This window comes from Heterodontus francisci, chromosome 3, assembly GCF_036365525.1.
Source record: "Heterodontus francisci isolate sHetFra1 chromosome 3, sHetFra1.hap1, whole genome shotgun sequence".
In the NCBI taxonomy this organism is placed as follows: domain Eukaryota; kingdom Metazoa; phylum Chordata; class Chondrichthyes; order Heterodontiformes; family Heterodontidae; genus Heterodontus; species Heterodontus francisci.
In genome coordinates this window covers 105365410-105393022 of record NC_090373.1, presented here as the reverse complement: position 1 = coordinate 105393022, position 27613 = coordinate 105365410, and the positions used below count along the sequence as shown (strand labels likewise).

At 44.8% G+C, this 27613-nt stretch overlaps 1 protein-coding gene across 1 annotated transcript in view; it reads left to right on the top strand.

Moving 5' to 3' along the window:
• nkain2 (sodium/potassium transporting ATPase interacting 2) overlaps positions 1-27613 on the top strand; it is an 804285-nt gene that overhangs the window by 583650 nt on the left and 193022 nt on the right. The window contains exon 4 of the mRNA XM_068018278.1: positions 26545-26745. Coding sequence (XP_067874379.1) covers positions 26545-26745 — 201 coding nt within the window. The remainder of the gene's footprint in view (positions 1-26544; positions 26746-27613) is intronic.

Genomic DNA, 27613 nt, shown 5'->3' with positions numbered 1-27613 from the left:
GCTCCTTCGACAACACCTTCCAAACCCGCAACCTCTACCACCTGGAAGAACAAGGGCAGCAGATGTACGGGAACACCACCACCTGCAAGTTCCCCTCCAAGCCACACACCATCCTGACTTGGAACTATGTTACCATTCCTTCACTGTTGCTGGGTTAAAATCCTAGAACTCCCTTCCTAAAAGCATTGTTGGTGTACCTACACCCCAAGACTGCAACGGTCCAAGAAGGCAGCTCACCACAACCTTCTCAAGGGAAATTAGGGATGGGCAATAAATGATGGCCTAGCTAGTGATGCTTACATCCCATGAATGAATAAAAAAAACTATGGAAGCCTCTAAGTTTGTAAATGGTGTGCGCTGTGCTTCCAACCACTTCAAGTATGGTCCGCATGGCATCCTAGACTCGTAAGACCACTTGCATGCATGCACCAGAATCATCAAGAGTGGCTGGATGGTAACATCAATCAGCTGTTCCAGCTGATTTGACACATGTTGTACAAACTTGGACAGCTCAGGTCCAGAGTATGCATGTGCTAATTACTCTCAGGTTACCATGCATTCAGCTGCACAAGGGACCTCCCACTCGTGCTATTTAAAGAGACTGGCATCCAATTTGCAGGTGAGATGCTTTTGACTTCCCCTGGGGTAAAGTTTGTGAAAGTTTGGCTTGTTTTTGGAAGTGTTACCATCAGGTGAGGAGGGGTCGAAAGGCTCCCCTCTCGTCCCTCTCCTTGTTTGACCACAACAGGGTTTATTTCTTTTTCAACAGTGGATGTGTTTGCCAATTGTCTTGAGTTTAAACAAGAATGAGGTTAGTTTATTGTACTTAAAATCAAATCCCGATCTAAGTAAAATGATAAAACTATGCTCCAACTTACACACACATGACAATCACACATGCACAAATAGGTTGCAGAGTGATGAAGAAGAGTTTGGTTGGATTAGAATCCAGAACAAATAAAAATAATATACAGTCTGTGGGGTCTGGTAATCAGTTGTCTTTCAGATGAATTCATGGTTCTAAAGTCTCTGACTGGGAGAAGTGCACTTGCAGATGGTACACCTAGTTCAGGGTTTTCCTAGAGACAATGATGTAGGTGCCTTTCTCCCCCGGGGTCTCTGACTGTGGCAATGGTGGGTTTGGACATTCTGCAGTTACAGATAGGTTTGGAAACCTGCAATGCTACCCTGAAAGAGAGAGAGAGAGAGAGAGAGGGAGAGAGTGAGACAGAGCCTCACTGGGGTCTTGCATTGGTTATCTCTGGAAGCTTGTCTGCTGTGTGCCACAAAAAACTCCAAGTTCACACAGATTGAGGTGACTGTCACATGGTTCTCTCATTACTCTTTCTTTTCTTTAGTGAGGTCCAAATTCTAAGAATTCCAAATCTCTCTCAGGTTGTATTGTTTCAATGTTTACCCCCGAAGGTACATCTCCACTAGTGAATGCTCCAAGTTGACTTTGAATGTTCTACTAATGAGGATGATGCTGGATAATTTACTCAACTGTTTAAGCCATTGTCCTGGATGGGAGCTTTTTAGACATGCGCATCCACTTCGATGTCCTTGAATGTAAGGTATTTCAATGTAAATTGTGGTGGTCATCTTGGCTGCCATTTTTTTGAAAGTTAACTGTAGGATCCCAGCATTCCTTTTTAAAAGTTTAATGTAGGTTTCCAACCAATTAATTAAAAATCCTCATTCAGCAGAGCATGTTTTCTTGACCGAAATCTTTTGGTGAGTTGATGCATCATTAAGGAGGGCAGAGGAATTGGTAACCTGTACATACCAAGTTGCAAGAGCTATGGGGCTGTAGTTGCAGTGCAACATGACCAACAAATGGAGCAGGGGCTGCAGAGAGGGGAAGCTCTACAAAGAGGAAGGAGGGCTCTCCATAGAAGGCTCTACCCACCATCGGTTTTCAGAGAGCAGAACAGAATTGTACCACCTCCTTCAAGACACTAAGGTGAGGACAGCGCTGCCAATGGCCGTAAAGGTCACAATTACATTACGCCAAAAGACTTGCAGGTGATAGGTAAATTGGCTGTTACAAATTGCCCCTAGTGTAGATAGGTGGTAGGGCATATGGGATTACTGTCGGGTTAGTGTCAATGGGTGGTTGTTGGTCGGCACAGACTCGGTGGGCCGAAGGGCCTGTTTCAGTGCTGTATCTCTAAAAAAAAAATGTCTAGGAACCAGGTCATTCCAGGAGGGAGTGGGTGATATAGCGAACATCTCCCAGTATGCCATCCATTGATGCATTCAGGAGGTGACGGAGGCTTTATATGCAAAGAGAAGTGATTTCATTGTGTTCTATGTAAGCAGAGAGAAGTAGAATGAGCGGTGCATGGACTTGTCAGGATAGTGGGCTTTCCAATGGTTCAGAGAGCCATTAACTGCATGCACATGGTTCTATAGGCTCCCTTTGTCAATGGGGAGAGACACAGGAACTGCAAGGGCTGCCATTTTATTAATGTGCAGTTGGTGTGTAACCATGCACAAACCATTATGTTCATGAATGTTTGCTACCCTGGCAGCAATTATGATGCCTACGTCCTGAGGCAGTCTGCCATTCACACCATCTTCAGGCCTCCAGGAAGAACCAGAGCCCGGCTGCTTGGAGACAAAGGCCTCTTTACACATGGTTGATGACCCCTCTCCATCACCTGACCATGCAAGGCCAGCGAGTGTGTAATGAAAGTCATGCAGCAACCAGAAAGATCGTGAAGCAGAACGTCGGCATTCTCAAGCAATGATTCTGCTGCCTGGATCACTCCGGGAGAGCTCTCTTGTACTCGCTGGAGTGTGTCTCCAAGTTCATGGTGGTCTGCTGCATCCTTTACAAACTCGCGATCATGAGGGCACAGCCATTGCCACTAGACATTTGGAGGCCACCCCGGGAGAAGAGGAGATGGAGGAGTTGGAGAAAGAGGAAAAAGCAGCAAGATGCAGCCAAGACCCCATCTCTCCAGACACACTGTCAAAAGCGCCTGCTTAAACTCTACTTCATTAGGGGAATATCCCTTTGACACCATAGCTCCACCCTTCTCCACCTTATGGGATGCCCCATCCCCTTGGCCAAGTTCCCGCGATAAATGTAACATCTTTATCCAGAAACACATCCAAGTATACAAACAAAAATGAAGTATTCACCATTATGCATTCCCTTGCAGTGCCTTTGCCAGTCCTAGTGCCCCTGCATGGTTCTACCCCAGCAGCTGCAGCATGCCTGGTGAAAGGCTGCTGACTCACTGGGGAAAACTGCAGATGGTTATAGGCCTACAAAGTGTTGACTGCACCATCTCAGCATGGGCAACAGCAGTCTGGACTGGCTGGCTGAGAGACAACAGCAATGGGATTGACAGAGTGGCAGTGGTGGGGCAGCACCTTACCAATCCTCGAAATCTCTTGGAGGACAGATTGCTGGACTGCCATAAGAGCCTGCATGATCATTTGAGAACTGAAATACGAAGCCATGATGGCAGCAGCCTGAGCCTGCATGCCACCAAGCATGGATCTCTTGACCTCAGTCTGAGCTTCCACTGCAGCATTGAGACATTGGGTGGCCTCCGTCTGTTCTGCAGTTGAAGCTGAGACATTGGCTACCGGATGCTGCATCATGGCTGGGTCTGCATGTGCTGTCATGGACCTGACCACTATTTCCACGCTGAAAAGTATGGGTTCCAAGTTGTCTGGCAGGCCTTCAGGTGTGCATTCTCATCAGCGTTCTCCTGTATTCTGCCCCATCCAAGTCCTCATCTGAGCCTCTCTGGCAGGACTCATCTGCAACTTTCTCCTCCGGTGAGCTGAGACATGAGTTACACTTTCCCCCTGGGCTTGCTGCAGCTCACTTGTGCCCGGTGACCCACCATGTGCTGATCCCAACTCTATACCGCCCTCTAAAGTTCATGCAGTGAGAGTATTTGAGTTGGTGGTTACGAGTGTCAAATCAAGCAACAGTGCTTCTTCCTCAGTGATGTGGTGTTGCTCTCTCTCTCTCTCTTCCTACCAAGGCTGCTGTGGCTGGACAAGTAGCAGTTCTTGGATATCTGAAAGCATAAAATCAGAAGAGGAGGTTGAGATAAGGGAATGGGCGGTGGTGTGGTGGTGGTCCATAACCACCTGCAGCTTGCACATCATGCTAGATAGTAGGATGAGGATGAAGTGGGAGTTAAGAAGTGGCAAAAGGCAATAAGATACCACCATCCTCGATGTTCTCAGTGACACTAGATGCAATAGGCTCTGTTACAGCCGAACCCATGATGCGAAGTAACATCTACCCTTCGGGCTCAGGTTATGCAGGTGTGTCTGTTCCCTGCTGTTTCTGCTCTGCTCCCTTCTATTGCATGCCATCTTGTCCTGCAAGAGAGAGAGAAGAATGTCAGTGACTGTGTTGCAATGTGTTTGGGTAATGTGCCTGCCATTGCTGAATAGCTGGAGATATGTGGAAGCAACAAGAGGTGGGTGAGACTGGCATCATTGGAAGGTGTGAGAGGGTGAGATGGAGGATCTGAATGTAAGACTTGAGTCCTGACTGCTAGGGATGGGTGAGTGATGGGGATGTGCTGCAATGAGCAACGTGAGGTTGGTGGTGTGGTGGGTATGAAATGTCATGTGAAGATGCATTCACTGACTTTGACTACTTGCGTGAGGTCATTGAACTTTATTCAGCACTGCATCCAGGTCCTCAGGACCAGATTCCAGGCATTGACCTCCCTCGCCACCTGTGCCCATTACCTTCAGAGGGTGTTCCTTCAGGGCTTCCTAGCCCCCTGTGGAAGCATGGTTCTCTCCTCCTGTGGACCTCCATACCTAAGGCCTCCAGGAACTTGGGATCCCACTCCATGCCCTTGGGCGGCACAGTGGCGCAGTGGTTAGCACTGCAGCCTCACAGCTCCAGGGACCTGGGTTCGATTCTGGGTACTGCCTGTGTGGAGTTTGCAAGTTCTCCCTGTGTCTGCGTGGGTTTTCTCCGGGTGCTCCGGTTTCCTCCCACAAGCCAAAAGACTTGCAGGTTGATAGGTAAATTGGCCATTATAAATTGTCACTAGTATAGGTAGGTGGTAGGGAAATATAGGAACAGGTGGGGATGTTTGGGAGGAATATGGGATTAGTGCAGGATTAGTATAAATGGGTGGTTGATGGTTGGCACAGACTCGGTGGGCCGAAGGGCCTGTTTCAGTGCTGTATCTCTAATCTAATTAGTGAGAGCATTTGTTTAAGTGGAGTATTTGCATAGGTATAAATTCATTTAAAGGTTTTAATAATAGCAATTGGCTAAAGGCAATAATTTACCTAACAGGCGTGTCCTCCTTGGATAATAAAAGCAAAATACTGCAGATGCTGGAAATCTGAAATAAAACAGAAAGTGCTAGAAATACTCAGCAGGTCAGGCAGCATCTGTGGAGAGAGAAGCAGAGTTAACGTTTCAGGTCATAGAGTCATAGAGTTATACAGCACAAAAACAGGCACTTCAGTCCATCATGTCCATGCCGGCCATCAAGCACCTAATTATTCTAATCCCATTTTCCAGCACTTGGCCTGTAGCCTTGTATGGTATGGCATTTCAAGTGCTCATCTAAATACTTCTTAAATGTTGTGTGGGTTCCTGCCTCTACCACCCCTTCAGGCAGTGTATTCCAGATTCCAACCACCCTCTGGGTGAAAATATTTTTCCTCAAATCCCCTCTAAACCTTCCGCCCCTTAGCTTAAATCTAAGCCCCCTGGTTATTGACCCCTCCACTAAGGGAAAAGGTTTCTTCCTATCTACCCTCTCTATGCCCCTCATAATTTTGTATACCTCAGTCAGGTCCCCCCCTCAGTCTTCTCTGTTCTAAGGAAAACAAGCTCTCTCCATAGCTGAAATGCTCCAGCCCAGGCAACATCCTGGTGAATCTGCTCTGCAACCTCTCCACTGCAATCACATCCTTCCTATAGTGCGGCAACCATGATATGATGTGACATGATATGTTGGAAAGTTCATCAAATGAGGTCATATAGATCGAGCTAAGGAACAAAAAGGGCAATCATACTGCTGGGATTGTACAATAGACCCCCAAAAAGTCAGGGAGATAGAAAAACAAATATGTAGGCAAATCCCTGAGAAGTGCAATAACAGTAGGGCAGTAATAGAAACTGATTTTAACTATCCCAATATGAACTGGGATAGTTTTAGTGTAAAAGGAATTGAGGGAGCAGAATTCTTGAGGTGTATTCAGGAGAACTTTTTCGCCCAGTATGTAGCACGTCCAACAAGAGAGGACGCAGTTTTAGACTTAGTTTTAGGAAACGGAGCTGGGCAGGTGGATGGAGTGGCAGTGGGAGAGCATTTTGGTGGTAGTGTTCATAATTCAGTAGGTTTTAACATAATTATGGAAAAAGACAAGAATAGAACAGGAGTTAAAGTTCTTAATTGGGGCAAGGCCAATTTTACTAAGCTGAGGAGTGATTTAGCAAAAGTGGACTGGAAACAGCTACTTGAAGGTAAATCAGTGTCAGAGCAGTGGGATGCATTCAAAGGGGAGATTCAAGGGGTTCAGAGAAAACATGCTCCCATGAAGAAAAAGGATGGGACAGCCAAATCTAGAGCCCCATGGATGTCAAGGAGCCCACAGAGTAAGGTAAGGCAGAAAAGGAAAGCTTATGTCCGACACCGAGATCTCAATACTACAGAAAGCTGAGAGGAGTATCGAAAATGGAGGGGTGAAATCAAGAAGGAAATTAGGAAAACTAAGAGAGGGCATGAAAGAATATTGGCAAGCAAAATCAAGGTGAACCCAAAGATGCTTTATCAATACATTTAGAGTAAGAGGATAACGAAGGAAAGAGTAGGGCACATAAAAGACCAAAAGGGTAACCTATGTGTAGGGGGGGGGGGGAAGATGTTGGTATTGTTATTAACAAATACATAGAAACATAGAAAATAGGAACAGGAGTAGGCCATTCAGCCCTTCGAGCCTGCTCCGCCATTCATTATGATCATGGCTGATCATCCAACTCAGTAACCTGTTCCTGCTTTCGCCACATATCCTTTGATCCCTTTAAACCCAAGAGCTATATCTAACTCCTTCGTGAAAACATACAATGTTTTGGCCTCAACTGATTTCTGTGGTAGCGAATTCCACAGGCTCACCACTCTCTGGGTGAAGAAATCTCTCCTCATCTCAGTCCTGAAAGGTTTACCCCGTATCCTTAGACTATAACCCCTGGTTCTGGATTCCCCCACCATCGGGAACATCCTTCCTGCATCTGCCCTGTCAAGTCCTGTTAGAATGTTATAGGTTTCTATGAGATCCCCCCTCACTCTTTTGAACTCCAGCAAATATAATCCTAACCGACTCAAGCTCTCCCCATATGTCAGTCCCACCATCCCAGGAATCAGTCTGGTAAACCGTCACTGCGCTCCCTCTATAGCAAGAACATCCTTCCTCAGATAAGGAGACCAAAATTGCACACAATATTCCAGGTATGGCCTCACCAAGGCCCTGTATAATTGCAGCAAGACATCCCTGCTCCTGTATTCGAATCCTCCCGCTACTTTGCATCTGTCTTCTCAAAAGAGAGAGATGATGCAGACATTGTAGTTAAGGAAGAGGAGTGTGAAGTATTGGATGTGATAAACATAGGACGAGAGGAAGTATTGATGGGATTAACATCCTTGAAAGTTGATAAATCACCAGGACCAGATGAAATGTACCGCAGGCTATTAAAAGAAGCCATGGAGGAACTAGAGGACGGTCTGTCCATTATTTTCCTATCCTCACAGGCTACAGGTGTGGTCCCAGAGGATTGGAGGTCTGCTAACATTGTACCTTTGTTTAATAAGGGAGCAAGGGATAAACCGAATAATTACAGGTCAGTCAGTCTAACCTCGATAGTGGATAAATTATTGGAATCAATTCTGAGACAGGAAAAACTGTAACTTAGAAAGGCATGGATTAATCAAGGATAGTCAGCATGGATTTGTTAAGGGAAGGTCGTATCTGACTAACCTGAATAAATTGTTTGAGGAAGTAACAAGGAGGATTGATGAGGGTAGTTGACATGGATTTTAGCAGGGCTTTTGACAAGGTCCCACCTGGCAGAGTTATTAAACAAAAAGCTTATGAGATCCAGGAAAATGTAGCAAGCTGGATACAAAATTGGGTCAGTGGCAAGAAACAAAGGATAATTACTGACGGGTGTTTTTGCAACTGGAAGGCTGTTCCCTGTGGAGTTCCGCAGGGCTCAGTACTGGGTCCCCTGCTTTTTGTGGTATATATTAATGATTTGGATGTAATTGTGGGGGGAATGATCAAGAAGTTTGCAGACGACAAAAAAATTGTCTGTATAGTTAATCGCGAGAAGGATAGTTGTAGATTGCAGGAAGATATCAATGGGCTGGTCAGCTGGGTAGAAAAGTGGCAAATAGAAATTAACCCAAAGAGGTGTGAGGGGATGCATTTGCAGAGGTCAAACAAGGCAAAGGAATATACGATAAATGGGAGGATACTGAGAGGTATAGAGGAATTGAGGGACCTTGGAGTGTATGTCCACAGATCCCTGAAGGTAGCAGGACAGGTTGATAAGGTGGTTAAGAAGGCATATGGAATCCTTTTCTTTATTTGCCAAGGTATAGAATACAAGAGCAGGGTAGTTATGCTGAAACTATATAAAACATTCGTTAGGTCACAACTGTGTGCAGTTCTGGTCACCTTATTACAGAAATTATGTATTTGCATGAGAGAGGGTGCAGAGGAGATTTACGAGGATGTCGCCAGGACTGAAAAATTGTAGCTATGAGGAAAGATTGGATAGGCTGGGGTTGTTCTCCTTGGAGCAGAGGAGGCTGAGGGGAAACTTGATTGAGATGTACAAAATTGTGAGGGGCCTGGATAGAGTGGATGGGAAGAGCTTATTTACCTTAACAGAGAGGTCAGTGACGAGGGGGCATAGATTTAAAGCAATTGGTAGAAGGATTACAGGGGAGATGAAAAATGTTTTCACCCAGAGGGTGTTTGGGGTCTGGAACTCACTGCCTATAAGGGTGATAGAGGCAGAAAACCTCATCCCATTAAAAAGGTGCCTGGATGTGCATCTGAAGTGCCATCTGAAGGGCTACGGGCCAAATGCTGGAAAGTGGAATTCGGCTGGGTAGCTCTCTTTTTTTGGGCTGGCACAAACATGATGGGCCGAGTGGCCTCTTTCTGTGCTTTCTGATTCTGTGATTCTATTCTATGATTTAATTAAATGTTACATCAGAAAAAGTAATCTGTAATTGTATCTCCACCACTGACCACCCATCCCCATCCCCCACCTCCCTACTCAACACCCACAACATACAGAGAAAATCTGAATGGCTTCAGGCAATCAATTTTACAATCTTTGGTGTAAATGTAGTCTAGCAGAGCAAGACTACACCTTCTTCTGGCAGGGCAGGGATCCTGAAGAACCAAGACAGCATGGAGTGGGCTTCGCCATCAGAAACTCCTTGCTCAGCATGATAGAGCCTCCCTCAAATGGCTCGGAACGCATAATGTCCATCCGACTGCTCACCACCTCTGGTCCAGTACACCTACTCAGCATCTATGCTCCAACACTCTGCTCCGCACCTGAAGCTAAAGACCAGTTCTATGAACAACTCCATAACATCATTAGCAGCATCCCCAACACCGAACACCTATTCCTGCTGGGGGACTTTAATGCCAGGGTTGGGGCCGACCATGACTCATGGCCCTCCTGCCTTGGGCGCTATGGCGTTGGAAGGATGAATGAGAACGGGCAGAGACTGCTTGAGTTGTGTACCTATCATAACCTCTGCATCACCAACTCGTTCTTTCACACTAAACCCTGTCACCAGGTTTCATGGAGGCACCCAAGATCACGTCGTTGGCACCAGCTAGACCTCATTGTCACAAGGCGAGCCGTCTTAAACAGTGTTCAAATCACACGCAGCTTCCACAGTGCGGACTGCGACACCGACCACTCCCTGGTGTGCAGCAAGGTTAGACTCAGACCAAAGAAGTTGCATCATTCCAAGCAGAAGGGCCACCCGCGCATCAACATGAGCAGAATTTCTCACCCACAGCTGTTACAAAAATTTCTAAATTCACTTGTAACAGCCCTTCAAAACACTCCCACAGGGGATGCTGAGACCAAGTGGGCCCACATCAGAGACGCCATCTATGAGTCAGCTTTGACCACCTACGGCAAAAGTGCGAAGAGAAATGCAGACTGGTTTCAATCTCATAATGAAGAGCTGGAACCTGTCATAGCCGCTAAGCGCATTGCACTTTTGAACTACAAGAAAGCCCCCAGCGATTTAACATCCGCAGCACTTAAAGCAGCCAGAAGTACTGCACAAAGAACAGCTAGGCGTTGCGCAAACGACTACTGGCAACACCTATGCAGTCATATTCAGCTGGCCTCAGACACCGGAAACATCAGAGGAATGTATGATGGCATGAAGAGAGCTCTTGGGCCAACCATCAAGAAGATCACCCCCCTCAAATCTAAATCGGGGGACATAATCACTGACCAACGCAAACAGATGGACCGCTGGGTTGAGCACTACCGAGAACTGTACTCCAGGGAGAATGCTGTCACTGAGACTGCCCTCAATGCAGCCCAGCCTCTACCAGTCATGGATGAGCTGGACATACAGCCAACCAAATCGGAACTCAGTGATGCCATTGATTCCCTAGCCAGCGGAAAAGCCCCTGGGAAGGACAGCATTACCCCTGAAATAATCAAGAGTGCCAAGCCTGCTATACTCTCAGCACTACATGAACTGCTATGCCTGTGCTGGGACGAGGGAGCAGTACCCCAGGACATGCGCGATGCCAACATCATCACCCTCTATAAAAACAAAGGTGACCGCGGTGACTGCAACAACTACCGTGGAATCTCCCTGCTCAGCATAGTGGGGAAAGTCTTTGCTCGAGTCGCTCTGAACAGGCTCCAGAAGCTGGCCGAGCGCGTCTACCCTGAGGCACAGTGTGGCTTTCGTGCAGAGAGATCGACTATTGACATGCTGTTCTCCCTTCGTCAGATACAGGAGAAATGCCGTGAACAACAGATGCCCCTCTACATTGCTTTCATTGATCTCACCAAAGCCTTTGACCTCGTCAGCAGACGTGGTCTCTTCAGACTACTAGAAAAGATCGGATGTCCACCAAAGCTACTAAGTATCATCACCTCATTCCATGACAATATGAAAGGCACAATTCAACATGGTGGCTCCTCATCAGAGCCCTTTCCTATCCTGAGTGGTGTGAAACAGGGCTGTGTTCTCGCACCCACACTTTTTGGGATTTTCTTCTCCCTGCTGCTTTCACATGCGTTCAAATCCTCTGAAGAAGGAATTTTCCTCCACACAAGATCAGGGGGCAGGTTGTTCAACCTTGCCCGTCTAAGAGCGAAGTCCAAAGTACGGAAAGTCCTCATCAGAGAACTCCTCTTTGCTGACGATGCTGCTTTAACATCTCACACTGAAGAATGCCTGCAGAGTCTCATCGACAGGTTTGCGTCTGCCTGCAATGAATTTGGCCTAACCATCAGCCTCAAGAAAACGAACATCATGGGGCAGGATGTCAGAAATGCTCCATCCATCAATATTGGCGACCACGCTCTGGAAGTGGTTCAAGAGTTCACCTACCTAGGCTCAACTATCACCAGTAACCTGTCTCTAGATGCAGAAATCAACAAGCGCATGGGTAAGGCTTCCACTGCTATGTCCAGACTGGCCAAGAGAGTGTGGGAAAATGGCGCACTGACACGGAACACAAAAGTCCGAGTGTATCAGGCCTGTGTCCTCAGTACCTTGCTCTACGGCAGCGAGGCCTGGACAACGTATGCCAGCCAAGAGCGACGTCTCAATTCATTCCATCTTCGCTGCCTTCGGAGAATACTTGGCATCAGGTGGCAGGACTATATCTCCAACACAGAAGTCCTTGAAGCGGCCAACACCCCCAGCTTATACACACTACTGAGTCAGCGGCGCTTGAGATGGCTTGGCCATGTGAGCCGCATGGAAGATGGCAGGATCCCCAAAGACACATTGTACAGCGAGCTCGCCACTGGTATCAGACCCACCGGCCGTCCATGTCTCCGTTATAAAGACGTCTGCAAACGCGACATGAAATCGTGTGACATTGATCACAAGTCGTGGGAGTCAGTTGCCAGCATTCGCCAGAGCTGGCGGGCAGCCATAAAGACAGGGCTAAATTGTGGCGAGTCGAAGAGACTTAGTAGTTGGCAGGAAAAAAGACAGAGGCGCAAGGGGAGAGCCAACTGTGCAACAGCCCCAACAAACAAATTTCTCTGCAGCACCTGTGGAAGAGCCTGTCACTCCAGAATTGGCCTTTATAGCCACTCCAGGCGCTGCTTCACAAACCACTGACCACCTCCAGGCGCGTATCCATTGTCTCTCGAGATAAGGAGGCCCAAAAGAAAGAAAGAACCCCAATCCACATGCCTGGACACCTGCATGGAAAGAAATTACAACCAATCTACATGCAATGTTGGAGATGAGGAATGATTCCATTATGAGCCCACCTTCATCACAATCTGGAAAGACCACTCATGAACGATAATTAGGAGGTTCAGCTTTAAGGGACCCAGAGAAATCAGTGATGGAACTGTAAAGCCTGGAGCATATGAGAGGATAAGTGAGGGTCAAATAGGCTTAAGCACAGGAAAATCCAATATCTTCTCTTCAACAATTCTATTACAATTTTACTAATATGAAGCTTAATCTACAATAATAGTTGAAAGGTGTTATTACCTAAAATTGATTGTCTTCTGTATGTTATCTGTCTTTTGGTATCTACCTATAAATAATAATTTTTGCCTGTGGTACATCTCTTATGCGGTTACCAACTAAATTCACCCTTTTCCATCCAAAGTACAAGCTGGACTATCCAGACTAAACCACAGTGGAAGCTGCATGCACAATCAATAAGACAGTACCAGGCACCAGCACAAACACAGGCACTTTTAGCTCCTCATGTTATTTTATCATCAGCATGTGAGAATGAAGGAGATAACACTTCCAAGAGTTGAGAGTAGGTTACAGTGAGAAAAAAATTGTAGAATTTTCAACACAGCTGGCTGATTAGTATGATGGATCTGTACATGAGACCTAGTGTCAGCCACACCTCAGAATGACTTTTGCATGAGAGATTCTTTCAATTGAGTGACAATCAAATCATCCTGTTCTTTCCATTTCTTCATGAGCAGGATTATGGCAGCAGAAAACGAAAAATTAAGATAAATATGAATCATCATAAAATTTATAATATTTCAAAATTTGCAAATAGTAGTGGATGGTAAACATGCAATAACGTTAGCAAATACCTGATCATAGTGGGCTGGATTTCTTTTCGGCAATGGGGGTCCTGACAGTGGGCTGGAAGGCAGAGAGAATATCCTGCCTTGCCCCTCCATCGAACCCTCGTTGCAATTCAGTGGCAGTCAGCCAATTAACTGCCTGCCATTGGGGATGCCTTCCCTTTACGGGATGCGTTCCCGCCTCCAGAGCTGCCAGCCAAACGGAAGGAGCAGTGGCCACTCCCAGAACACCAGGAGGCCTGCAGAGGAGAAGATGTTAGAGACCCCCAGGACTCAGGTGAGTGGGGTCGGCATCACCGGGGTAAATCAGGCAGGCCCCGGAAATGGGGTAGGGTTGGTGGTGGGCGGTTGGAGGTCTTGCTGGGGGTGGGGGTGGCCATCGCCACCAGCGGGGCTCTCCGAGGGCCATGATTTGCCTCCAAAAAAGGGACTCCACCCGAGCCCATTAGGTGGCCGCCAGGTAAGACATGGCGGCATCTCCATGAGGCAGCGAGCCCCTCTGCCTTCAACAAAATTGAAGTGGAGACGGGAAGAGGCCCTTAAGTGGCCATTAATTGGCCAGTTAAGGGCTTCAATTGGCCTGGGTGGGAAGGTTGTCCTCGCCCAACCTGCCCCGGACAAAGTGGCAGATGGCCTGGACAATGACAGGGCACGAAACCCCTTGCTATTTTGATTTCCCCCCTGCCTCCGTTCTTGTCTCCAAGGGCAAGATAAAATCCTGCCCACTGCCAAAATAAGTTTTATGTTGCTTACTGTTACTGCTTTGAGAAAATTGCATTCAAATTTTAACCTGAGTCAGCAAATCATTTTTTTACTGTTCCATTTGGCCTGTATTCAAAATCTTGTTTTTTTCCAGTCATTTATATTAATTTATAAAGCCAAAGAAATATGAGTTGATCTGACAGCATCTGTGGAAAAAGAAACAGAGTTATTGGGTGGAATCCTATCAGGCGCGTAGAGGCAGATTTGGAGGGTGGGGAAATTTTGAAATGTGTGCATCGGGGCGTCTACCTGACACGTTCCTGCCTCTGGGTGATTTTGCAGGAGGCAGGATGAAACTGGCATCAGTTACTGATCTGGTAACGGTAGGTAGCTACCAGCAGCAATTAAGTGCGCACTTGAGGGCAAATGGTTGACGCCGCCAGGATCGTGCCATCTTACCAGATGGTCCCCCTGCTGAGGCCAAAAGCCCGGCAGGTACCTGGAGGTGGCTTCCCAGTAGCAGGCCGGGGGTGGGGTGCGGGGGTGTCAGCAAGTCCTCCTTTTATTTCCACCTCTCTGGAGCCACGGGTGCCAGAAGGTCACAGCTGCGGCCAAGGATCCCCCTGCACAGTGATGGCCTGGCAGCTATGGCCACACTTATTTTTGTCAATTTCTGTCTTCAGAGGGTGCCTCCATCTTGACACTTCCTACATCAGCAGTGCCCACCTCCCCCAGTGGGGCTGCCAGCCACCCACAACCGCTGGTGCTCTGATTGGCCCTCACACCTGCACAGCCCACCTGCCGTCCCTAATTGGACAGGACTCCCAGAAGCAGCCTGTTAATTGGCCACCTCCAGACGGGCAGACCTCAAAAATCTTTGGGGTCGGGACCCAGAAATAGTCCTGGCCCACGTTTAAAGACTGAGGCTGTAAGATCCTGCCGGTCGTTTCAGATGATCTTTCACCAGGATTGGAAAAACAAAATTAGAGATTTAACAGGTTTTAAGTAACTACAGAGACAGGGTAAGTAGGGAGAGGGAAATAACAAAAAGGAAGGTCTGTGATAGGGTGGAAGGCAGAAGAGATTAAATGACAACAGGGAAGATGGTGTAAGGCAAAAGGACATGGTAATGGGATATGAAGAAACAAAGGACTGGATTTTTCTTCTTGGGTCAGGAACCCGACATTGGGAGAACTTCTGGGTCCCGATCCCACACCACACCAAAAGTAGACCCCCCTACAATTTTTCAGTGCTAGTCCAATTAAGGCCAGATGGCACGCTCACCATCCAGTTAAGGATTGTAGGCAGGCTTCCAAGGCTGGAGGCCAATAAAAAGCCTTCCAGCAATGGTACATTGGCAGCCCCACCGTTCGAGGTGGAAACTGCCAATAGGAGAGAGAGACAGAGGGTGCCTCCATCTCGTGGTGCCTTCTGAACACTTTTAAAAAATTTAAAATTAGAGGGAGGCCTTAGCTGCCAGACTGTCCTTGTGGAGGGGATCCCCTCCACATGGTACCCTGTGGCTGCGTCAGTGGTCTTTGTGGTACGGCAGCTGTCGGGGGGCGGGTTTAAAGAGCCACTGGAGTGCTGGCCCCCCGATCTGTCACCAGGATGCTGCATCCTGTCACTGGCCATGTTTTGGCCACTGCAGGTTGCCTGCCAACTGGAAAACTCCAGTTTTGCGCCCGGAGTGTAGCTTTAATAGGTCCCTTAATTACCTTTATTGGCTGCATGCTGCTTGCGGGTGGGTAGACATTCCATCCCCAATTTGACCTTTTTGAAAATGACTCGGGCAGAACTGTGCTGGCAAACAGGCACACCAGCCGGTGGCAGAAAATTCCGGGACTGCCTGCCTCCAGGCCCACCCCCATCAGGCTTCAGCAATTTGTCTAGAGGAATCATAGAGTCACCTATGGCACAGAAGGAGGCTATTCGGCCCATTGAGTCCAGGCTGGCTCTCCACAGAGCTATGTTGTCATTCCCACTCCTTGGCTCGATCCCCACAGCCCTGCATGTCTATTTCTCTCAGGTGACCATTCAACTTCCTCTTGGAGTCATTGATCATCTCCGCTAACATTACCCTTATGGCAGCGACTTCCAGGTCATTACCACCCACTGCATAATAAAGTGCTCCCTCATATTCACCCACATCATTTCCCAAAACTTTAAATCTGTCCCCCCTGGACCTTGAAACATTTGTTAATGGGAACAGCTTTTCCTTGTCTAACTTATCTGAGCCTGTCATAATCTATAAATTTCTATATTAAATTTCCCCTCAATTTCCTTTGCTCGAAGGAGAACAAACCCAACTTTTCCAACTTAACCTGGTAACTAAAATCCTCCATCCCTGGAACCACTCTGGTAAATCTCCTCTGCACCCTCTCAAGGACCCTCACACCCTTCCTAAAGTGTGGTGACCAGAATTTGGCGCAGTACTCCAGTTGGGGCCGAACAAAAGCTTTATAGATGTTCAGCATAACCTCCCTGCTTTTGTACTCAATGCCATTACTTATGAAGCCCAAGGTCGCATATGCTTGACTAACCACTCTCTCAATATCTCCTGCCACCTTCAAAGATCTATGCACATGCACCCCTCAGGTCCCTCTGTTCCTGCACACTCTTTAGAATTGTGCCATTAAGTATATATTCCCTCTTTCTATTCCTTCTTCCAAACTGCATCAGTATTAAATTCCATCTGCCACCTCTCTGCCCATTCTGCAAGCCTATCGATGTCCTGTTGTAGGCAATTTATATCATCCTCACTGTTTGCCAGACCTCCAAGTTTGTCGTCAACAAATTTTGAGATTCTACTCTGCCTTTTACAAATTCTTGCTGACTATCATTAATCAACTCAAACCTCTCTAAGTGTCTGATGATATTTTCCCTGATTATAGTTTCTAAAACCTTATCCACTAACTGGCCTGTAGTTTCAAGGACTGACCTTACACCCCTTCTTGAATAAGGGTGTCCCATTTGCCACACTCCAATCCTGTGGCACCTCCCCTGTATCCAGGGAAGATTGGAAGATTATGTCAAATCCTTTCACTATTTCCATCCCCACTTCCTTTAGCAAACTGGGACGCAAGGCATCCGGACCAGGTGACTTATCTACCCTAAGCATAGCCAGCCTTTTTAGTACCTTCCCCCTCTGAATCTTTATCTGATTCGTTGCCTTTCCTCTCTCTGCTTCTACTGATATTTATCAGCCTCCATTTCATCAGTGAACGCTGATGCAAAGTACTCATTAAGTATATTAGCCTTGCCCTTCGCCTCGAAGCATATATTACCCTCTCTGTCCTTAATAGGCCCCACTCCTCTGCATACAACTCACTTACTATTTACATGACGGTAGAAGATCTTTGGGTTCCCTTTTATGTTGACAGCCATTCTATTTTCATATTCTCTCTTCGCCAGTTTTATTTTCCTCTTCACCTCCCCTCTCAACTTATTGTATATGGCCTGGTTCTCATTTGATGAGTTCACCTGACATGCATCATACATCCTCTTTTTTTGTTTCATCATCATCTCTATCTCCCTCGTCAACCAATGAGCCCTGTTCTTAGTTCCCAAACCTTTCACCCTTGTAGGAATGTTCCGAGCCTGTACCTGAAGCATCTCTTCCTTAAAGATAGGTTTATTGGAATTTATATAAAATACACAATTTACATGTTCAATTCTAAGTACAATAATGCAAATCATGCAATTACAATCAATGAATTGTAATTTTTTCTCATACAATTCGTACACAAATACCTAGAAGATCCAAAATGGAAAATCACTCCCTGTCCAGATGCAGCAAAACCTGGACAACATCCAGGCTTGGGCTGATGAGTGGCAAGTAACATTCGTACACACAAGTGCCAGGCAGAGACCATCTCAAGCAAGAGAGAATCTAACCATCTCCCCTTGATGTTCAATGGCATTACTATCGCTGACTTCCCCACTATCATCATCCTGGGGTTACCATTGACCAGAAACCGAACTGGATCAGCCATATAAATTCTGTAGCTACAAGAGCAGGTCAGCGGCTAGGAAGTCTGTGGCGAGTAACTCACCTCCTAATTCCCTGCCTGGCCACCATCTACAAGGCACAAGTCAGGAGTGTGGTGGAATACTCTCCACTTGCCTGGATGGGGGCAGCTCCAACAACACTCAAGAAGCTCAACCATCCTGGACAAAGCAGCCCGCTTAATTGGCACCCCATCCACCACCTTCAACATTCACTCCCTTCACCACCTATATACAGTGGCAGCAGTGTGTACCATCTACAAGATGCACTGTAGCAATTCACTAAGACTCCTTCGATGGACCTTCCAAACCCATGACCTCCACCATCTAGAAGGACAAGGGCAGCAGATGCATGGGAACATCATCACCTGCAAGTTCCCCTCCAAGCCACACACCAGCCTGACCTGGAAATATATCGCCGTTCCTGCACTGTTGATGGATCAAATCGTGGAACATCCTTCCTAACAGCACTGTTGGTGTATCCACACCCCAAGGACTGTAGCGGTTCAAGAAGGCAGCTCACTACCACCTTCTCAATGGCAATTAGGGATGGGTAATAAATGCCAGCCTAGTCAGCAATGCCCACATCCCATGAACAAATAAAAAGAACGTTACTGGTGTGCAGTAAGAAAGGTAGGTGCGAATACTTTTTTATGTGTGGGCATGGTTGAAGTTTTGTTGCAGGCATGGAAATTATAGCCTGTAGCCTTCACAACAGTTAATGCTACTTTGATTCCTTCCTCATCCACTTCAAGCTGCCATGACTTTTTGCAACCTTAATTTTTCCATTCTGTCAAAAAATAATTCAGTTGTGTTCTTCTTTGTTTCTAAAACAACAATACTTGATAAGTATTATAGTACAATGTAACCATTATTGTTGCTTTCCAAGTCGAGGGAAATTTCTTTTTGCACATTTCTTTTGATCATCCACTGTCAGCAAGTAATTGCTCTAATCTTTAGGATGGTACGTTAAGGACTCCTCACACCTTGATCGAATCATCTTGATCTCGTTTAATCGTTAACTTCCTCCATTTCAACTCATATTTTCATTTTGTCATGTGACTGCTAACACCTAAATCATTATCTTCTTTTTTATTTTTAATTATATCTACACCATTTAATAGTTTGCAGTTTTTCTTGAATTGTAGTATGCCTTTTAATCTGCAAGATCTACAACATACTTCACACAGTCCGATTTCTTTGGTGAAAGAATATATTTGGCCAAGTAAATAGCTGTATTTTAATCAACTGTTATGGCATGTTTACTGGAATTGCTATGACAAGACTGTTTGTACCTATGAGTTTCTACTGGAAAATGGTTACCAGTGATTTAGATTTTACTATAATTAACTCCGCTTATGGGAACTGCTTTAGTTAACAGGGTATGTTAAATTCCCTTGGCTAGATGATTGCATCAAGTGGAATAATCCATTGATCAATATTTTAGTCTTTTACGACAACATATTTGAAGCGCATCGTGTACAGATGTAAATATACCTTTAAATGAAAGTCTGACAGTGCGAAATGCAGTACGAATGAAATATAAAATAAAGGGCAACAAAAGCACATTTGTTATATATAACCTTATTTAAAATAAAAACTTCCTTTCATAAAAGCACATGCATTTTCACTTTGATTCTCTTAAATGGAATCTGATGATCCCTAAAATGAAACAAACATCATATACCAGCAGACTGGATTTTTTATTTTGATATTGAGAGTAACAGTTACATTTTGTGGGCCATTTTTACACTTTACGCTCAAGATTATTTTGGCTGTCACACCTTAGATCAGTCTCATGGGTGAATCCCAAATCCCCACATCTTTCAGTATGTCTATTTTAGCCTTAAGATCTAGGTAAGCTTTCAGTAGCATGTTCAAGATAACAAAGCAGAAAATCAATTCAGTTAATTACTTTTAGCTACTGGGCTTAATGCAGTAACTTCAAAGCATCTCTCTCATCTTCAAGGACTGAATGGAACATTACACCTTCAGACATTGTTTTTACTATTATCATCCTTACTCAAAAACAAATAGTGACAAAAATATACTGTTTGTCTTTACACAATTTTTATTTGGATACTTTATGGTTGGAATCAGCATGTAAAGACTTAAAATGTATCACACAGAGTTAAGATCTGTTACGATTTGCTACTTTTTACAAATTAGGGATAATTTACATCCAAGTTTTGCATGGAAAAGAGGTGTCTTTAGATGCATTATTCCTCAGAAGCATTCGGTGGCATCTTGCTGTATTCGTATTCATTTTACTCTGTTTCGTACTTCAATTATAGATAGTCAGGTGAAAATCTACTGGCAAGGCATCTTTATACGGATAAAAAAAATCAGTGGGCCTGAGGTAGTGGGTTTGATTGGCAGGTTTATCTGACATTACTGAATAGGGGACAGGGCTTTTGACTGGCTGTAGTCTTCTTTGACACAATAGCTGGTGGCCAGGGATCTCCTATCAGAGGTTTATTTTGGGCTCTTTGTGTAAGTCTGCCATCAGATTTTCAATCCTGCAACCAGTAGCCTGAATGTTTGTGTTCTTTAAATTTTAGGCAAACTAGCAAGCAGCTGAGTTTGTTTTCAGATTGTAGCATTTCACAGTGTAAGAAATGACCTTATATTTGAAAGTCTTTATTTAGAGAAAAGGTTAGCAGCTTCCTTAATATTTTGCATTTCAAGGAGGATACGAAATGTATGATTTGCTGTTTCATACCAATTATTGTTTATTCCTTTGTGCCTGGGTCTCAGTCTGATGGATAAATTTGCAGCAGAAATCCTTCCACCTAATTCCTTGCATAACAAAATATTAGAAGGATCATGAGTCCCAGTATTAAGCTACTCCTTTGTAAACAAACAGGGTAGAAATGTCATACAAGCATACAGAATTCTGATGGAGATGTGGTGGGAGAATCAGAATTTGAAGAGGGATATGGAACCAGGAAATTTGGCCATCTTCAGTTACATTAAGTCGACAATTTGAAGGCATTTCTGGCAGAGCTCCTGGGCTACCTTTGGAACAGTACCAAATGCACCACAGTAGGCCTAGTTGGACCTACATCTGCTGGGAACAGGCACAGGATCTGGACTTAGTGAAGACCCCAATAGTTGAAAATCTAGAGGGATTAATTACCATGCAAAACTGGACCCATTATCCTGGAATTGGAGCTACAAAAGTATTTTTTCTTCAAGACTATCACGGGATAAAGTGGCAGGCTGTGCTGCCCCATTTTGGCAACAGCACCATGGAATTTCTCCAGAATTTTTGTTGTTCTATGTTTCTTTTTATCAAACTTTTATCACTGAAGGAATTTTCTCATGTTATTTTACTGTTGTCCATTTCAAACTCACCAGTTACTTATCACCTCTTGATCCCACAATAGGCCATGCCATGTCAGTTGGCCAACAATATGTTTGTTGTCTCCAAAATTTTCCTCTCAATAGCACATGTGTTAATCAGTATCTTCTCTACTATTTAACTGTAGGCCTGTTCTGCCAGATTCACCATTGATGCCTTTGTGCTGAGAAGGCAGGGCATGCTTGTCATTGCAGCCACCAGCCAGCTTCATATGGTTTAGACAATTACACATGAAAATTGGATGCTTCCCAAGGATCAAGTTAATCTTGTTGATGCTCCTGCCCATCACATCGAGATGCTCCCTCTGGATAAAGTCCTACCCATCCTACTATTCTTTTTAACATTGTTAAACAGAATTACACTGGCTGTATCAAGGATAAAACATGTTCTCAATTTGGGTAAGTGTGTACTCCAGTGAAAGACAAGAGGATCTAAAGTATTACAATCCCCATGAAAACTTTAAGGTAGGGCATGTACAAAGGAAAACAGTTTTGTTTCTGACTTTGAGCAGAAAAGATCACATTAGGAAAAGTCATGATTAAGGTGTAACATTTTAACAATTTCAGTAATTAACACAATGTACTGGTATGATATCCATATTGGATGTGCAGTACCTTTTATAGAGGAATAGAGTCAGGCAGCAAGACCTGGACAATATCCAGGCTTGGGCTGATAAGTGGCAAGTAACATTCGTGCCAAACAAGTGCCAGGCAATGACCATTTCCAACAAGAGAGAATTGAACCATCACCCTTTGACATTCAATGGCATTACCATCGCTGAATCCCCCACTATCAACATCCTAGGGGCTACCATTGACCAGAAACTGAACTGGAATAGCTATATAAATACCATGGCTACAAGAGCAGGTCAGAGGCTTGGAATCCTGCGGCGGGTAACTCACCTCCTGACTCCCCAAAGCCTGTTCACCATCTACAAGGCACGAGTCAGGAGTGTGATGGAATACTCTCCACTTGCCTGGATGGGTGCAGCTCCAACAACACTCAAGAAGCTCAACACCATCCAGGATAAAGCAGCCCGCTTGATTGGCACCCCATCGACAAACATTCACTCCCTCCACCACCGACGCACAGTGGCAGCAGTGTGTACCATCTACAAGATGCACTGCAGCAACGCACCAAGGCTCCTTAGACAGCACCTTCCAAACCCACCACCTCTACCACCTAGAAGGACAAGGGCAGCAGATACATGGGAACACCACCACATGCAAGTTCCCCTTCAGGTCACACACCATCCTGACTTGGAACTATATCACCGTTCCTTCATTGTCACTGGGTCAAAATCCTGGAACTCCCTTCCTAACAGCATTGGAGGTGTACCTACCCCACATAGACTGCAGCGGTTCAAGAAGGCAGCTCACCACCACCTTCTCAAAGGCAATTAGGGATGGGCAATAAATGTTAGCCTGGCCAGCGATGCCCACATCCCATGAATGAAATAAAAAAAAATTATGGCATAGAAAGAGGCCATTCAGCCCATTCTGTCCATGCTGGTTCTCCATGGAGCAATGCAGTCAGTCTCATTTCTCCACTCGATCCCCGTAGCCCTGAAAGTTTATTCCTTCAAGTCTTTGATTGTCTCCGCTTCCACCCCGCTCCTGGGCAGCGAATTCCAAGTCATTACCACTTGCTGCGTAAAAAAGTTTTTACTCACATTCCCCCTGCATTTCTTATCCAAAGCCTTCAATCTGTGTTCCCTCGTCCTTGTACCATCAGTTAATGGGAAGAGCTTTTCCTTGTCTAACTTATCTAAGCCTGTCATAATCTTTTACACCTCTATCAAATCTGCCCTCAGCTCCAGGGAAAACAACCCCAGCTTTTCTAGTTGCACATTGTCTGTTTTCAGCCAGTTGTTTCTGGATATCTCTGAGAACCTCTTTGATGGTTTTTCAAGCAATCAAACAAAGCACAAATTATTCCTTGGCACAGAGTATTATATTAACTAGACTTGTGTTGTAAGAATAATCTTTTCATAGGATTTGGTTGAAAAGGCACTTAATCCGAGGGTCCTCCCATCACCTATTGTTGCAGCAAAAATTTCCAATTCTTTAAGAACTCGGGGTACTTTCCCCAAGTTCCATGTAATTTAAGGTGATTCCAAATATTGTAAAAGGTACAATGCTGATGGATTATGTATGGGACAAGGAGACATGTTGATATGGATCAAGGGGTTGGTTTTCTTCCTGGCCTCCTAGGCATCTGAAGAAAATGTATTTCAGAGAATTCAAAAATGGGACAGAGGGAATGTAAACCGTTTTCCTGAGATGTATTAAGTTGCTTAACTAATAATCACAAACAAAAATTCTGTGTTCATTCAGCATCATGTTAGCCTGAAAACCTGTAGGGGTGGGCAGAAGTGGGGGCAGCTCAACATAACTGCTGAGATGCACCTGTCTGTGACTTCTCCATTGGTACCATCAAAGTCCCCTATTTTGAGTGTGTTAGTAAATGCCTATATCACCCAGACAAATCTGCGACATTGTCATAAAAATTAAGCTGGAAAATCCATCGGAGGTGGCCTAGCTGGAGAAGGGGGAAGGTTGGGATACCACTTGGAAATAGGTTGTAGCTTAACTTGTGGTCTACCTTATAAACTGCACAAAAAAAATTGGGTTGCGAGTCTAGCCCTTGAACCCAACCAGGATCGCTACATCAGTTCTACAGCCACCAATGATGGGGATGGTAGACCTTATCTGATTGGGTGTACCTCTGTCAACTTTATGCCGTGTCCCATTAAGATTCTACAAAAAAGGATCTTCTGAAATGAAGAGGTCCTCCCCCAGAGTCCATCACGCTTCGTACTTAAATCGGTCCTTCAGCTCCTCGAGCTTATTCTGCCATTCAATTATAACATGGTTAATTTGAATCATAACCCGTTCACCCACTGCTAAATACCCATTGATACCCTTCCCTTACAAAAATATAATTATGCTAATCAAACTATTCTCATTTTTTACCTCCTGGTATTCTTCCATTTTTCGCTGAAATATTAAAGCTAACTTTCCAAAGAATTTAAGCATTAGGATTTTGTCTTATAGTCAACTAAGAATTTACTAATAATCAATGATAACCATATTGTATTACAGTGTAAGATGTAACCTTCTACCCTTGACAGGTTACTCAACTGTTCCGATATGAGAATGATGAGAAATAATGAGACAGCACTCAAGCCCAAATTAAACACTAGTGTCCTAACTAGGTTTGGTAGGAATACCAGTTAGCAGTACAATACACCCGTTAGTCACAAATACGTTACAAGGAGTTATACATGTGATCACTCAGCGAGCAGTCACCTCCCCTTGATACTCTTCAGTAGCTGACCAAGCTACTCAACTTAAGAACTGAATCACTCTTTGCAATGAATTTTATGCATTTCTTTCCACAGTGGGCAGCAATGATTCATTGACAAGATCGTACTCTCTTATCAAAATCCACCTTAAGCCACAATTGTCCAATAAGACATCTAATTCTATGTTCAAACTATGATATTAGAGATTGCCTTGACGATCAGAACATAATTACAATTCCTTCAATAATTACATCACCCCTCATGTATGTTACTAATGCTCTCAAGATTTTTATCAGTAAACACAATAGCAGCTTCCTATCCTGGGGCTGAATTTTACCTGCTCCTCGACACCATTGGTCGTGGCGGGGGGGCCCGTAAAATGTTAGCGGGAGTGGCCCACCACGACCCACGAAGCCAAGAAGGCCCCGTCGGATATTAGTTGCGGCAGTGAGGCCTCGGTGCGGTGCCCCCACCTCCAAGCAGCAGGGCCTTCATTAAAATATTGAAATTAGTTAAATTGAAATGCAAATGAACTTACCTGCCAGCTGTCCCACGCTGATTTTACGGTCAACCGGCCGCAACGCGTGGGTCTCTGGAACTCCGTTGGAGTCCCAAGATGAGACACTGGTGGGGAGGGGGGAGGTATAAAATTATCAGGGCGGGGGAGGGAGAGCAGGGAAAACCATTCCTATTGGTTGTGGAGATAGTGGGAAGGGGTTGAGGGTCAAAGATATTGAGATTTGGCGGGGGGGAAGGTCAGAATTTCAAAAAGTGTATTTTTTGGGGGGATAGGTCAATTTATGTGTTGAGGACTCAGTGGGGGTGTGGGAGAGGAATTCCAATGTTGAAATAAACATTTATTGAATTTTTTCATCATTCCAGCACCTTTAAATATATAAATCTATCCTGAAGGGCTTGAAGCCCTTTAAAAATGGAGCCGGCGCCTACACAGAGGCACTGGATGCCATTGCCAGGGACGTAGCGGCTGTTCCCTCTATGTCATCAGGGGAGGCCGCTCCGCCCCCTCCATTTAAATGAGCCCCCGCGGAGCTTGGCGCACTGATAAAATTCAGCCCCTGGTCTCACACATATTTAAAACCACAGGACAATTAAACAATCCAAGTCCCTTACATTATTCACTTCTTATAAATTGTTATTTGGTGAATTAAAGACAGAGTTTATCAGTTAAAGCATATAAAAAAAGCTTCTTTATGGAGTTAGTTTCTCTGCATTTCAAAAGAAGGCAAACTCTGATGTCATCAATTAATGTCAGTTTATGTCACTCTCTCATAGCTTTTCAAAACACTTTGGACCACTTGGGCCAGCTAAGTCAGCATTTTTAAACATGTTCTTGTCTCTTATCTTTGAGTTTCCAGACACCATGGCTCCATGTTTTTGTGTATGTGAAGCTTCTCCAAAGTTCTAACTTGGCATCAAAGTGAAACATAGCTTTGAAGTATATCTGTTTATTGGTTTTAACTCACTTTTTATGACTTTTCTGCTTTTTGCTCAACATTCCGTAGCCTCAAAATGCTTTTCTTCACCTGAGACTCTGTTAATCTGTAACAAAAACAGCTTGCTGCATTTAACTGGTTACTTTTGCTCAAAAAAACCCTTTTGGCCTTTGTAATGCATCCTGGTCTGATGCAGTCAGTTTTCTGTCCACCTGTATACAGCATAACTTCCTGTATTTCATTTAAACCATTAATGCTGCTGGGTTGGATAGCCTCACAAGTCTCAGCCACAAAATTTGATTCAAATAATATTACCGTCTCTTACAACAGGGTACATTGCATTTCAACAGCTTCTTAAACCCATCATCTTTTTCTGCTACAGGAGACTGACCTGATTATGACCTTTAACATTTCTATGCATCGCTCTTGGTGGATGGAGAATGGACCTGGATGTGTGGTGGCAACTATAACTGATCCTCCAGAATGGGTACCAGAGGATCACCGCTACATTTATATCAGAGGGTGCCTGCTAGAATACCAGTATATAGAAGTGGCACATAGTTCACTACAAGTTATCCTTGCAGTAAGTACCCATTGACTTTCAGTAGTTCACTTAATTTAATTTATAAAGTGGCAATGAATCTCTGTAGGTGTTTTCCCCTTCATCCACTGTAAATTTGGGAGAAGAGCAACAGAAACGCAGGAAAAATGTTGTAAGCTTCATTTAACCATTTTAATGGGGTTTCTGCAGCTTTTTCACCAAAGTTACACCAGACAAGTCAAAGAACCCCAACAGAAATTGGTCCAGAGTGTCCAAAATCTTAGATTGTGGCATGTAAGAAAATAACTGACAGTTAGGAGTTTTTTTTGTTGAGAAAGGTGAGGAGCTAAGTCCATTGTTGTAGAATAATGAAGAGATTGAAAAAGGTGCCATAAATCAGAAAAGGTGATTATGTGGCACTAACTTTGGGTTTTAAAAGCATGAAGGCTGTAGAGGGAAGGCATAACAGGTATATGGAAAGAAAGAACAAAATAACAAACCATGATAAGTTTTGGGCTGTGATTGTCCCTTTTGTAATGAATTTCTGGCAAGGTGAGACCTGAATCTAAAATGCACCATGAGGTCCTAGTGAGATTGCTATCACTGATAGAAAGCCCGCAATGAGCAATGAGCAGAATATTGATGGTACTGCAGAGGAACAACATTTCAGTATTAGAAGCACAAGAAAGAAGCACTGAGGGTAACAAGGGCTCAAAATGTACTCTGGGTGGGAGATTTCAATGTCTATCACCAAGGGTGGCTTGGTAGGACCACGACTGACCAAGCTGACCAAGTCCTCAAGGATATATCTGCCAAAATGGTCCTGCGGCAGGTGGTGAGGAAACCAACTAGAGGCAAAAACCTGCTGGCCCTTGCCCTCACCAATCTACAAGTTGCAGCTGCATCTGTC